At 38.1% G+C, this 14,329-nt stretch overlaps 1 protein-coding gene across 2 annotated transcripts in view; it reads right to left on the bottom strand.

The window, feature by feature from the left end:
• AGGF1 (angiogenic factor with G-patch and FHA domains 1) overlaps positions 1–13,996 on the bottom strand; it is a 30,224-nt gene extending 16,228 nt beyond the window's left edge. For both annotated transcript variants that reach the window (XM_003785929.3, XM_023510951.1), the window contains exons 1-6: positions 13,345–13,996; positions 11,388–11,490; positions 9,574–9,773; positions 8,248–8,412; positions 5,359–5,547; positions 858–1,188 (exon numbers count right to left, since the gene is read on the bottom strand). In XM_003785929.3, the coding sequence (XP_003785977.1) occupies positions 858–1,188; positions 5,359–5,547; positions 8,248–8,412; positions 9,574–9,773; positions 11,388–11,490; positions 13,345–13,560 (1,204 nt within the window). In that variant the 5' untranslated portion in view covers positions 13,561–13,996. The remainder of the gene's footprint in view (positions 1–857; positions 1,189–5,358; positions 5,548–8,247; positions 8,413–9,573; positions 9,774–11,387; positions 11,491–13,344) is intronic.
• Positions 13,997–14,329: the final 333 nt, after the last annotated feature.

Here is a 14,329-nt window from a genome sequence, read left to right as displayed (position 1 = left end):
CGAACCCGCCACCTTAGGTGTACATGGCTGGCGCCTTAGCCTGTTGAGCTATAGGCGCCGAGCCGGCAATTGAATTCTTTTTAATTTTTAATTTTTGAGACAGAGTCTCACTATGTCACCCTTCATAGAGTGCCGTGGCATCACAGCTCCCAGCAACCTCAAACTCCTGGGCTTAAGCGATTCTCTTGCCTCAGCCTCTCAAGTAGCTAGGACTACAGGCACCCACCACAACACCCGGCTATTTTTTGGTTGCAGTTGTTTTGCTGGCCTGGGCTGGGTTCGAACCTGCCACCCTCATTGTATGGGGCTTGCATCATAACCACTGTGCTAAGGGTGCCGAGCCAGCAACTGAATTTATTAACTATACTTTTTAAAGGCAACTTGCTTTTTCTCCACTTAGTTACAAAAATAGACTACAAATACCTAACCTACTAAAACAGCCTTAATATATGTTTTAGAACACAGGTAACTTGGTTTTGTGCTCTACTGAGTCAGGGGTGGGGAAACTATGGCCTTCTGGATCCTTTGACTGACTCCAAACTTCTTAGTATAAATCCCTTTAAAAAGGTTTGTTCTGTAAAGTTTGGATTCGGTCACCGGGCCACACTTAGGGATCTGGAGGGCCACATGTGGCCTTCAGGCTACAATAAAATTTTCTGAAGATCCAAGTATTAGTCACTAATAATCACATTCTACTCCCTAAAAATACCCGAGTGGTAGCCCACATAACATTCAATAATGTCATTAAAATGATCAGTTTATTTCTTGGCAGGTATACTGCATGAGTCACTAATAATTTCAATTATTTTGCTCTTTCATATTACCAGACTTAAATTAAACACTAATTATTTACTCACCTTCATTCTCAGTATCTTCTGAGGTTACATGGTCTTCACTGGGAACGTCTTCATCATAACTATCTTCAGTCTGAGAGTCTGTGATTTCACCTTCTTCTGGCTCACTATCAGTCTCTATGATTTCCTCGTCTTTAAATGAAGTTGAATTACAAACGTTTTCATTAAAAAGAGATTGTACAGTGTTTCCACTCACTGGAATAGTAAATTCTGGTGGACTGTTTTTATAACGATTGTCTACTTTGGCCTTCTTTTTCACATTTGCAAAATTTTCTCCCTCGTTGCAGCTTAAATGTTCAACACTGGAGACGTTTTGATTTTCTGAATTCAAATCCTGGAGAAGGGTAGAGAGGTAGGAACAGGGTAGAATCATCTTAAACACACAATATAACATCATATCAAGTTTCAAAGAGTTAGTAGATACATGTACTGTAAAATAACAATAGTTATAATCTGTATTCTCTCTTCTTACTTTCCTTTTATTGGTTAATGATAATCACCATTCCCTTACCATCCAAGTTAAAAATCGTATAGTTATCTTTGACACCCCTTTAACCACTCACTGTATGGAATTAATGACTAAGCGCTAGAGAACCACATATAGTTAGTTTATTCCAAATCTGCCTGCCTTCCTTTTCTTAATGTCACTGTCCTAACATGCTCAGTCTGGGCCCTCATCATGTATTTCCTGAACCATGTGATAGCCTACCAGAGAATGAGGTGCGATAAAAATATAATGTAAGCCATATCTGTGATTCTATTTTCTAGTAGCCACATTAAAAAAAATATATATTATTTTTTTTGAGACAGAATCTCACTATGTCGCCCTTGGTAGAGTGCCGTAACACAGCTCCCAGCAACCTCAAAATCTTAGGCTCAAGCGATTCTCTTGCCTCAGCCTCCTAAGTACCTAGGACTATAGGCGCCTGCCACAACACCCAGCTATTTTTTGTTGCAATTATCATTGTTGTTTATCTGGCCCAGGCCAGGTTCGAACCCGCCAGCCTCAGTGTATGTGGCTGGTACTGTAACCACTGAGCTATAGGTGCCAAGCCTAAAAAGTAAATAATGAGTAGTTTATGTCCATTTTTATATCATATCTTCAAAATCCAGAGTGTAGTTACCCTTCAGCACATCTCATTTTGGACTAGCTGCACTTCACATGCTCACTGGTCACACACACAGCGAGTGGCTACTCTATTGGATACTGCAGGCCAGAGAATACTCTAAATTCTCTTTTTAAACTCTTAACTAATTAGTAAGTCAACGTATAAAATACAGAATTGAATTTATTTACAATGTGAATTTAAATATTGTACCATACCCAATGTAGCAAAATTATACTTTTGCTAAAATTTAATACTTTATTGGCTTGTTAATACACAGAGGTTTAAGGTACAAATTAGTTATTTCTCTTTTATTCCAAAATTTCACCTTACAGAGTATAAGCCTTCTATTATTAATTAGTTGTCACATGTATAGTTAGAATGCCTTATGGTAAAGGAACAAATCTATTTTTAAACAAAAATTATACATTTTTATCATATACAACACAAGTTTGTGAAATTAAGTATACATTGTAGAATGGCTCAATCGAGCTAATGAACACGCACATTACCTCACATAGTTATCATTTTTTGTCAGAAGAACACTTAAAATTTACTCTCAGCAATTTTCAAAAATACTATATTGTTATTAACTACAGTGACCATGTTGTACAAGAGACAATTCTATTACTTTAGCCTTATAAGAAGCAAAGAGTTATTCTCCTCTTTTTCTTTTGGTTTGTAATACACTCTCCATTTTCTTTCTACCTCAGGGCAACATGATGAAGTGAGTTCATATGTTCCTGTTATTTTATAAAATATGACAGTAGCTCATGCACATATTTTTAATAGCAACATAAATTCTATTTGGAGACTGGCTAAACATTCAGAGTATGATAAACTATATACACTTGAAGCAATACAAACTCGCCAAGGACAAGAACAAGGGCAAGGAGCTGGAAAACTATGAGGAGCTTTGTAAGCTTCATAAATTACAGTGAAAATTTTCCCTATCTAGATATACTTTTTAAAAAGCAGTTTCTAATCTCGTATATTTTATTGTTATTATTACTATTGCTTGTGGACAACACATGCAGGGGAAAACTAAGGAAAACTACAAGAGGTCCTTCTTTTTATAAGCTATTTGCCACTATACCGCATTAGCTATCAAGAGATAAGAAAGGGGGTTTACATACCGGCATTGAGGCATGTATGTATATTTCAAGCCATTTAATCTCCTCACCCTATTGTCTTCCTTCCACACAGCCTCTACCTACAGAAAGCAAGCCTCAGGAGTATCTTAAAAAATAAAGAACATGATGAGGACACTTTAACTGGTCTCTCAGAGCCTCACAGTTCTTTCTAGAATCCTCAAAATTTCATCAGGGTTTTTCTGAAGTTCTTGTCCTGGAGTTCACATACTTTCAAAGGAGGATGTTAAAGATAAGCAATTACGAGCGCGGCTGGACCAAAGTATCACAGAATGCTTTGGCAGGGAGGGCCCTTTGGCAATCCCTGTATATTTACTCTTTTCTCACTGCCAGGGAGAGGTGACTTCAGAACCCAGCCTTTCAAACAGTTCAACCACTAGAAACAGGCATAAGCCCAGTAAAATACAGGTCTTGAAAGCAAACAGAAAAATCACGCTTCATATTCAGTCATATACTCTTCCATTTATAGGTTCAAATATTTGAAACAAATCAAATAAAGAACAGAAAGTAAATCCAACAGAATCCTAATTCTACAAGTGAAACCGGGGTATCCTTTTTATTTTTTCTCTGCAACACATTAAGTACACAGTCACTAACCAAAGTTAATGAGTAAAAAAAAAAAAAAAAAAAATGGCCCAGCATAATTTTCAGTGTTTGACAGATCAGCGAAACAGTCCTCATATAATCCATATGTGGCCTGTGAGCCACAGGTTGGATACCCCGCTAGAATTTAGTATTATTTTTAATTAAATTTAATTAAAGCAAATTTTACTAATCTTGCTCTGGTTAAGAAGAAAAATACACGAGATAAAATTTCAAGAGTAAAGTATCAAATAGTTGCTACAATTGCCAAAATGCAAATAAAATAAGCCTCCTTTCCCGACTATCAACTACCAACCTTATCTGTTTAGGGAGTGGCAAGAACACTGGTATATTTTTTATGTTTTTTCTTTCAATTCAAAGTTCTATCACAATGCATATCATAAGCATTTTTTAAAATTCCCTTCAGTTTTTTTAAGTATCATTTCAATGCCTAAGTAACACTTTTTCATTCAATATACCATCCATTCCTTTTTTTTTTGAGACAGAGTCTTACTCTGTCACCCTAGGTAGAGTACCATGGCTTCATAAATCATGGCAACCCCAAACTCATGGGTTCAAACAGTCCTCTTGCCTCAGCCTCCCGAGTAGCTGGAACTATAGGCATCTGCCACATCACTCGGCTAATTTTTTCTACTTTTGGTAGAGACAGGATCTCTTGCTCAGGCTGGTTTTGAAATTCTGAACTCAAGAAATCCACCTGCCTCAGCTTCCCAGAGTGCTAGGATTATAGGCGTGAGGCATGAGTCACCACGCCTGGCCTATGTACTATCAATTTCTTTCTTTCTTTCTTTTTTTTTTTTGAGACAGAGCCTCTAGCTGTCGCCCTGGGTAGAGTGCCATGGCATCAAAGCTCACAGCAACCTCCAACTCCTGGGCTCAAGCAAGTCTCCTGCCTCTGCCTCCCAAGTAGCTGCGACTACAGATGTCTTGCCACAACGCCCAGCTATTTTTTGGTTGCAGCCACCATTGTTGTTTGGCGGGCCCAGGCTGGATTCAAACCCACCAGCTCAGGTGTATGTGGCTGGCACCCTAGCCACCTGAGCCACAGGCGCCGAGCCTACTATCAATTTCTTAACAAGTATATTGCAGGCCACTTAAACTCTTAATCCTAATAAATACGTACCTCACTCCTATTGGCCAGCAATGGATTTTTTTTTTTGCAGTTTTTGGCCAGGGCTGGGTTTGAACCCGCCACCTCTAGCATATGGAGCTGGCATCTTACTCCTTTGAGCCACAGGCACTGCCCCAGCAATGGATTTTTTTTTTTAATGTTTGCTAATTTAATAGGCAAGAAATTGCTCACATGACTAAGAAAGTTGAACTTGTCTACCTATAAACTATATTTTGTGAATTGTACATTGACATCAACTTATCGACTAAGGGTCTGAATATTATTCCAAATTAAACCCAAGGTATTTAATCTGCCCTAAATCTATCTCCTTCAAATTTTAAGAAATATCTTCTATTTCTAGTGACTAAGAATTTGTAAGTCCTTATCTGTTTCATTTAAGATCTCCCTGGTTGTTGGATTCTGACACCTTATCTCAATGCATATGTTTTAAACATAAATGATTCTCATCTTTATTAAAACTTTTGGTTTATCATGTTATCATCATTATGTAAATTTTTTTATAAAGACATTACCTTTTCTTCATTTGCTGCAGAAGAATCCAGATCCTTTCTTTTCTTCTTCAATTTTTTATCTTTACTTTGTTTTGTGTTAGAAGTCTGATAAGGCTGCAAATCTACCCGAGAATGAAATTGATATCGACCACTTTCCACATCACAATAGTAGTAAATTCCAGTGGAAGGATCATAATACAGTTGATTTTCCTTTCAAAGTCAAGAAAACAGTAAGTTCTACTTATATAACAAGAAATAAAATGGAAACATAAACTTAACAGATATGCCAAATGTACTCAAACTAGTAAACGTTCTTTTAATAACAATAGTATTTCAGAAGACAATAAATATAACATAATAAAAACTGCTTATAATTTTCCAAATACTTTATCATTCAGTATTTGCTCTAATTTTCCTAGTGTGAAAAATGAATCAATCTAAATATTAAGTGGAATCATTACAAACTACCAATATTTGGACATTATTTTACTTACGAGAAACAGCAATTTCATATGGTTCAACTAAATACATTAACAAAAAATGACAAGAAATCTTTACAAAGGCATGAAAACTAAAAGACATGCTAAGGGAAAGCTGGCCATATGAAAGCAATTCTAGTTTTACTGTTATTTGTGTTTGTGTAATACTGGTTTGACAGTATAACGCTCCTCTCAATGTCATAAAATAAAGACTTGCCTTTTAAAGTTCATTCAAAGAAGAAAAATTTGAAAATAAAGTTAAGCTCCTAAATACCACAACACAATTTCTATAGAAAGAAATTAATAAACAATTGTCTTTGTTAATTGATTAGTTCTACAGTAAAGTAAGTAATCTTATGAGTAAAGCAGCCATGCAAAAATGAATTTCTGCAAATTATGGATTAAAAACTAGAAAGATAAAATTATGTAATCACCTGCATTTATATAGATACTGGCCAGTACTCCATAACCAAGATTTAACTGAACAGTCTATATTTTATTTATATCATAAATCCATGCAGATCAGACCTGGAAATATCATATGATGTACTGAGATTGAGCAACTAAAACTTCCTGGAAAAGAATAATTTATTTTTCTAACCACTGGTATTATTGCAATTTATCATCTTTATTCCATGCATTTTGTAGATCTCTTAGAAAAGTATTTAGAATTCTTATCATCTTTCTCTTAACTAAGAAACTGAATGGAAGTTCTCTAGTCTTTATTTTTTTTTTTTTGAGATAGAGTCTCACTCTATTGTCTAGGCTGAAGACAGACTACTTTACAGCAATCTCTAACCCCTGGGCTCAAGTGATTCTTCTCCTGGCTCAGCCTCCTGAGTAGCTAGGACTTTAGCTGCCTGCCACAACGTCTGGCTTCTAATTTTTATTTCTAACTCAAATCTTTTTAATCGGTTATGTGTGGCAGTACAAAATATACCTACATTTTTGAAGTACAAGACAAAAAGTAATTAAAATAAAATGAAAGCTAGCACAATAAAAATAGAACGCAATGAAGTCCCTAATTTATTCAGATATATAACCTGCCAAATATAACTACTTACAGAACTAATATCAAAGGAAAGACAGAAGAATGACAAAAACTAATGTCTACCTGGATACTCTATTTGTCTGGAAACTCTGTCTAGGAACTCAGTAAGTAACAGCTACTCCCTCTGAATAAGAGTTTAATATTCATTTTCTAGGTATCAATTAACACTGTCAATTAGCACACTCCTGTGAAAGAAAACCTCTCTTCACAAAGGAATTAGAAAATTATGTATTTACCATGTGCTCTTAATTAGTATCATCATTATGCTCCCTAGATTAGTTAACAATAGCTCCAGGAACTGGAAGGATGAACACCTACTCCACTTCTGGGCACCACATTCTATAATTCTCCAGGGGACCTCAAGGATCTAGATTTTAGTGCTTAGCACTGAGGTATGTAGGTGAGTTCCACTTTTTTTTTTTTTTTTCCACTCTGTTACCCTGGGTAGAGTGCCATGGCATCATCATAGCTCACAGCAACCTCAAAATCTTAGGCTCAAAAGATCCTGCTTCAGTCTCCTGAGTAGCTGGGACTACAGGCATGCACCACCATACCTGGCTACTTTTTCTATTTTTAGTAGAGACAGGGTCTTGCTCTTACTCAGGCTGGTCTTAAACCCCTGAAGGCAAGATATTCATCTGCTTCAGCCTCCCAGAGTGCTAGGATTACAGGTGTGAGCCATCCCACCAAGCCCATTTTCATCAACTCTTGAATGAAATCTAAATAAGAAATAGACTCCAATATCCATAAGGCTGTATTTCATTAATAAATCAAGAGCTTTATTTTCTGGTTCTGTCCCAGTCAGTTATTCATTATATTTCTGACCCCACATTAATTTCCTATTTCTGTTAAGACTGATTTTTTTTAAAAAGTAAAATGCTTGAAAGACACAGAATATATTATTGACTAGTAATAAACATGCTACTGAAAATTCAAGAAAAAGTCTCCCTCTGTGGCCTAAAATGAACTCATAAAAGTATTCAAGACAATTTTTACAAATCTCACCTCAAGCCTAGGATTAACAATCTTATTTCCCTGAAATTCTATGAAAAATAATATCAGTTTAGGTTCTTAAACATTTGACAAGAATGTAGTTAATTATCTTGTTTTTATTAATAAAAGCTCTAATATTTTTGTATGTTACTTCACATATAAAATGTTATTAGGCCACTCTAAAACATTAATCTAAAGTAACCACAACTAAAAACCTAGAAGTATAGCATCACAAGCCACTTTGTAATTCTTTTGTCAAATAGCTTTGACTCAAACATAATTTTTAAATGCAGGTTTTTTCTTTTCTTACTTCAAATTAGGGTTTAATATTTGGTAGCAGGCACTGAAAATTTAACCATACAGAATTAAAAGGTGTGACATACTTACAGAGTCATAGTAAAAACCAGTGCTGTGGTCAAAGTACAGTCCAGTATTTTCATCATAACTAAATCCAGTCTGTGATACAGCAGCTTCTGCTGCAGCTCTTAGACTTTCAGCTAATGATGAACCTTCTAGAGATGCATCTTCTGTTGCTAATGCAGACACTGGCTCCTACAGAAGATACAGGCATGCCAAAAAAAGAAAAAAAAAAAACTTCTGTATATCAATTTTAAAGTTAGCAGAATGTGAAACAAGTAAACAAACTTCAAAACTTAAATTGAGGCTCGGCGCCTGTGGCTCAGGCGGCTAAGGCGCCAGCCACATACACCTAAGGTGGCGGGTTCAAATCCCCAGCCCGGGCCCGCCAAACAACAATGATGGCTGCAACCAAGAAATGGCCGGGCATTGTGGTGGGCGCCTGTAGTCCCAGCTACTTGGGAGGCTGAGGCAGGAGACTCGCTTGAGCCCAGGAGTTGGAGGTTGCTGTGAGCGTGATGCCATGGCACTCTACCCAGGGGGACAGCTTGAGGCTCCGTCTCAAAAAAAAAAAAAAAACTTAAATTGAAGAAATTAAATATTGAAGTCATTAAATAAACTTAGTAGAGACAGGGGCTCTCTGCACTGCTGGGCTGGTTTCAACCTCCTAAGATGGAAAGAGGTGGCAATCAATTACAATTTTAACTACTTTTAAAGTAATGCATCAGTTAATTCGACTTTGATGCAGCTTTGAAGACACTAAAGTGACAATTATTAAAAATAAATGTATGATCCCATAGGAAAACAATTCACAAAATATAGACCTTGAAATATTCCAAGACAAATTATCTAGATTCTCTAATTACATGTTCAATGGGAAAAAACATTCAGAAAGAGATAGAGAAGAGAGCTACAGATTAAGTGAAATACATCACACACAGTGGGGATCCTAACTCAAACTGTAAAAACAAATTTATAAAACACTCAGAGAAATTAGAAAAGTGACAGGATATTTGACATAAAGGAAGCATCAACTTTTTTAGGTGTGAATATGGTACTGTGATGGTTGCCAAAAGTTTCTGATTGAGTGAAAATATACTGACAGATTTTCTTTATTTTAGTTTGTTTTTATGTATCATAAAATTCTGGAACACAATTTAACAGTAACACAATTATAATATGAACAATTTGCTACTTCCTGTTCTTCAAAAACTAAAATACTCCCTGCATAATTATATGTAAGAATGTTTATAATCTTTGTGTATGTTCTGATGGACTAAAGAAGTGAATTGTTTTATGTAACAACAAAGAACAAGTTCTTAAGCATCAACAGTTTCTTATTCAGCATTTTATTACCTGTGATTTTGAGGCAAAATGGTCTTGTCTACATTGAACATTTTCTGTTCCATCAGTACCAGTGTGTGCATCATTTTCTATTTGTGACTGGTCTTTAGAATCAGAAGTAGGAGATTCGATATCTTGATCTTGCTGATCTGAAAGTCCAGCCACTTTATTTGGAAGACTAACATCATTATAGTATGTCTGATAATAATAATCTATAGCAAAAACAAATTAAGTTATATCATATATTAGAATAGTGTATATAAAAAGGACTTAATTCTAAAACACTGGCACTAAACACAAACAGCACATATTGCAATTAAATCACAATTTACAGAACTATACACATTTTAAAGGGTTAAAACTCATGGTGCAGACACTTCTGCAGAAGAATGTATCATCGATTCTGAGTCTCTTTCAGTACCCCAGCTGTCAAGCTATAAAGAAAAACAAAGGTAAGTAGATTTGGACTCGCCATAAAAAGATAAAAAGAAAATAGAGTTGTTTCTGTCAAAAAAAACTTAGCAACTCTTAACGTCTAACCACATATCTTAACAGTGCTTATCAATTAGCAATAAAATAAAGGTAAAGGATCAAGAGTTGATTTTTCTGTCCTCTCAAAATTTCTGTCCTGACGCTGGCTTTGTTTTTTTAGAGACAGGGTCTTGCTTTGACACCCAAGCTGAAATGCAGCGGCACAATCATATTTTATTGCAGCCTCAAATTCCTGGGCTCAAGGAATTCTCCTGCCTCAGCCTCTCAAGTAGCTCGGACTACAGACATGCACAATCATGCCCAGCTGATTTTTAACTTTTTGTAGAGACAGGGTCTTTCTGCATTGCCAGGTTGGTCTCAACCTCCTGAGCTCAAGTGATCCTTCTACCTTGGCCTCCCAAAGTGCTGGGATTCCAGGCGTGAGCCACTGCACCAGGCCCTGATACTAACTTTTAAAAAAATATACCATGTATGTATATGTGAAATTAGTACTACTGCTGTGTTTAGCAATTTAGTTAAATTATGTCCTTAATAAATCAAGGCAAAACTTAGTGGGAAAGATTACCTCTTCTTGTGACCCATACTTTAAAACTTCAAAACTCACTATCTCAGTTACTTTGCCTTACAACACAAGCTCACTGACAAGGCTTTGGTGGTGGACTCACCCCTGCCACACAGACTAATGAGAGTGGCACTGTACACAAAACTAAGTGGAATACATCAAAAGAATATACATGCTCCCGGCTCGGCGCCTGTGGCTCAAGTGGCTAAGGCGCCAGCCACATACACCTAAGGTGGCAGGTTCGAATCCAGGCCAGGCCCGCCAAACAACAATGATGGCTGCAACCAAAAAGATAGCCAAGCGTTGTAGCAGGTGCCTATGGTCCCAACTACTTGGGAGGCTGAGGTGGGAGACTCGCTTGAGCCCAGGAGTTGGAAGTAGCTGTGAGCTGTGATGCCACAACACTCTACCCAGAGCCTTTTTTTGAGGCTCTGTCTCAAAAAAAAAAAGAAAATACATGCCCCCGATCACAAGGAAAGCCAGAAATGAAAGTAGATGGTTTATTGCATATCGAAAATTACTCAATGAGTGTGCCATGCTAAAAACATATTAGCAACATCAGAGAATACAGCAATGACAAAGCATTTCTACTTATTCCACCAGAAAAACAAAATGATTATCTGAAAACACTGAATCATAGGGAGAAGCCAATGTTACAATATTTCTCATATTTATCTAGATCTTAGTCTATTTCAAAGCAAACTCTACATTAACATGATATGAATGTAAAAGTACACGTAACCGGATATCCTAAGTCCTAAGAGTTGACTACCTGAGATTGACCACGGAGTATGGTTTTCTGTTTGTACTTCTACATCAGACTTTTTATTATCTTCATTTCTCCCACAATGGAGTATTTTACTAAGTTCTTCCACCTGAAAAAAACAAAAAAAAAAACAACTGAAAACAAGGGAAAATAATTTTTTAGAAAAAAAATGTTCAACAATATAATTATATATATATGTATATATATACAAACACCATTCTCTTACTATCACAGGTAATTATTTTCCTTGGTGAAAGTTTTAGAGAAATGCTAAGACCTACTCATTTCCTAGCTTTCTCTTTTCAAGTTTTCTGTATCATTAAAGAAATATTTAGAAGCTTGTTTCGTAGTTTGTGTCATGAATGTAGCAGACACTGTCCAACTGAACTGTACTGACTGAGACAGCCTCTCATCTGCTTCTGGGCATTTCCATACTCCACTGCTCTGGCATATGCAGTACCCTTTCAAGGGCATTTCAGTGCATGAGGTACATGCAAGACCAATGCAACCTCTCCAGCAGTCACATTCTCTGTTTCCTTCTGCTGAAATTACTTAATCCTAAGACTGCTATTTAAAGAAAAATGTATACTAAAGATCTTAAAATGACAGTAACATACTTAAGTGAATAGTAATTCCAGGTGGATGATACTGAGTGAGATCAGATAATTGAGTAGAAATAGAAATTTGTAGTTTTTCAATTTTCTAATATTTTTCAGAGGGAACTACTAACCTTTTAAAATATTAGCATAAAAACATTTTTTGTTAGAAATAAAGGATCCTGTTCCCAAAATTCTATCACTTAATTCAGTCAATCTGATGTATCACTCAACAGTAATAACCAAGATGGCCTTTCAAAGATTAGCAAAAAAACGTTTTCTTCTAGGACCTCTAACAGAAGCAGTACTTTAACAACTTAGAATTGTAAACAGGATTTTTTTAAGGTTGTCATATTTTGCTCCCTTCCCCCCATGATAATTTACCACGTTTATATTCTCCTAGCACAGTTCTTATACACTGCAGATATTCAAAAACTGTTGAGAAAACACATAATTTCCACAACGTAGTCATGCCTAGATTTCTATGTAATGGGCATACAAAGGCATGGCAACTCAGCAGGCATTTCATAGCTCATTTAGTAACAAAGTAACTGTGATGACGTTTTAGTGTTTAGCCTATTTCTATGGTTTTAGGAAATGCACCAATAAATTACGAATGAATAGACAACATTTAAATCTAAATTAATAACTACGTTGAAATAACTTGTCAGGAGAGAGTACAGCTGCCCAACAGATCAAACTGGAAAAACGTATTGAGATCTCTGCATTTTAATGTGACAGTTTAAGCATTTATCCTTACTGTATATTAGGAAGGCGAAACAAGCTGCTTATTACCCCTACAAAGACGGTTATTACCTTTATTCCTACAAGAAAACCCAAGATGATAAATGCCCAGGATAGCAACTTACACCTACATAAGCATTCCGCAGTTCGTAATATTGTGAAACAGTTTGCTCACATCTAACCCTTCACAACTGTGTGCTAGTTAACTTCCTCATTTTATTGGTAACTGAGTCTCAGTGGAAGTTTACACATCTGGTGAGTGGTAGGAATGGGATTCTGATGGAAGTTCAGCGCTTTAACATACTCAAATATGACCTAGAATAAAATATAAACGCGCCTGTCAACGGGACGTTAGGACAAGTGAGAATGAAGTCAACTTAAGTACTTAAGTTCTATTCAAACCACTGTGGGGCATTTATTTTAATCAAGTAACCTGAACTCTTAGGTTTGCTCGACTTGTACTTGGAATTATACACGTAATTGCACTGGGTATTTATTTATTTACTTCAAGTACTCTACAAAGTAGTTCTGACCCCTGCCAGGAACCCTCGCGACGCTATCAGAGGCTCCAAAGGCCCCGCCTCTGGCTGAACAGGGCACGAGGCTGAAGGCGGACCGCGCACCTGCGTGCGGAGCTCCTGGTTGTTGCTTTCGGCGCTCTGGTACAGCCGCTCAGTGTGATGCAGCAGCTTCTCGATCTCCTGCACCTGCCGCTTGCAGCTCCGCAATTCGCGTTCCAACTTCTCCACCTTCCGTCTCAGCTGGGCTAACTCAGGCTCGGGGGAGGCAGGCGGCGACAACGAAGGTGACGGCGGTGGAGACTGCGCCTCGGAGGCCATGAGGTCTGGCGCCAGACAGGCCGCGGGCGCGCAGGGGCTGCGCTCAGGCCGAGACGGGCGCCGGCGGACCCAGAGGCCAAGGGAGCGCGCGGGCAGCGAATGGCGGCCTCACACGCGGCCAGCCGCGGTGGGCCCCGGCCATGACGCCCTGAAACTCGTCACCGATAGCCGACTTGAGCTTCGGGCAGCGACGAAGAGGACGGAAGACAGCCCCGCCCAACCTGCGCGGCCTTGAAACGGGAAAACTTTACCAGCAACTACCTTCCCCAGCCCCCCAGACGGCGGGAGGAGCGTCGGGGAAGTAGGCGGGCCAGAGAACCAGAGCCAGAAACGCTCCGGCAGTTCCCGGGCTGAGCCGGAAACAATAGTTCTAGCGGTAGGCGGGGCCGAGACGGAACAGGAAGCGACGGGAAGCGGCAAGGGGTTGGTAGTGCGCATGCGCACGTCCTGCGTGCAGAAACGCCGCGGTGGCACGTGAGGGCGCAGGGAGCTGGCGGGAAAGTGGCTGATGATGCGGATCTTGCAGCGTCTGGGCTCAGGCATTTGCACTTAACCATTTTCTATGAAAAACCTTATTGTATACATACATTTCCGTCCTAGCTCTTTGTTTTACACCTGAGAACACTGAGTCCCCCACAAATAATATGCTAAGGATTAATAGAGATGATAAGCCAGGACTGGAACACACTGTTCAGATGCTCTGCTTTTCAGTCATTCTGCAGAGTCCTCTATTTACAGTCTTCCCCTCCACCTCTGCTAAGAGAAAGGG

Source organism: Otolemur garnettii, unplaced genomic scaffold (assembly GCF_000181295.1).
Source record: "Otolemur garnettii isolate 467f Iridium unplaced genomic scaffold, OtoGar3 scaffold00017, whole genome shotgun sequence".
Classification (NCBI taxonomy): domain Eukaryota; kingdom Metazoa; phylum Chordata; class Mammalia; order Primates; family Galagidae; genus Otolemur; species Otolemur garnettii.
This window is presented reverse-complemented; position numbering and strand designations above follow the sequence as displayed.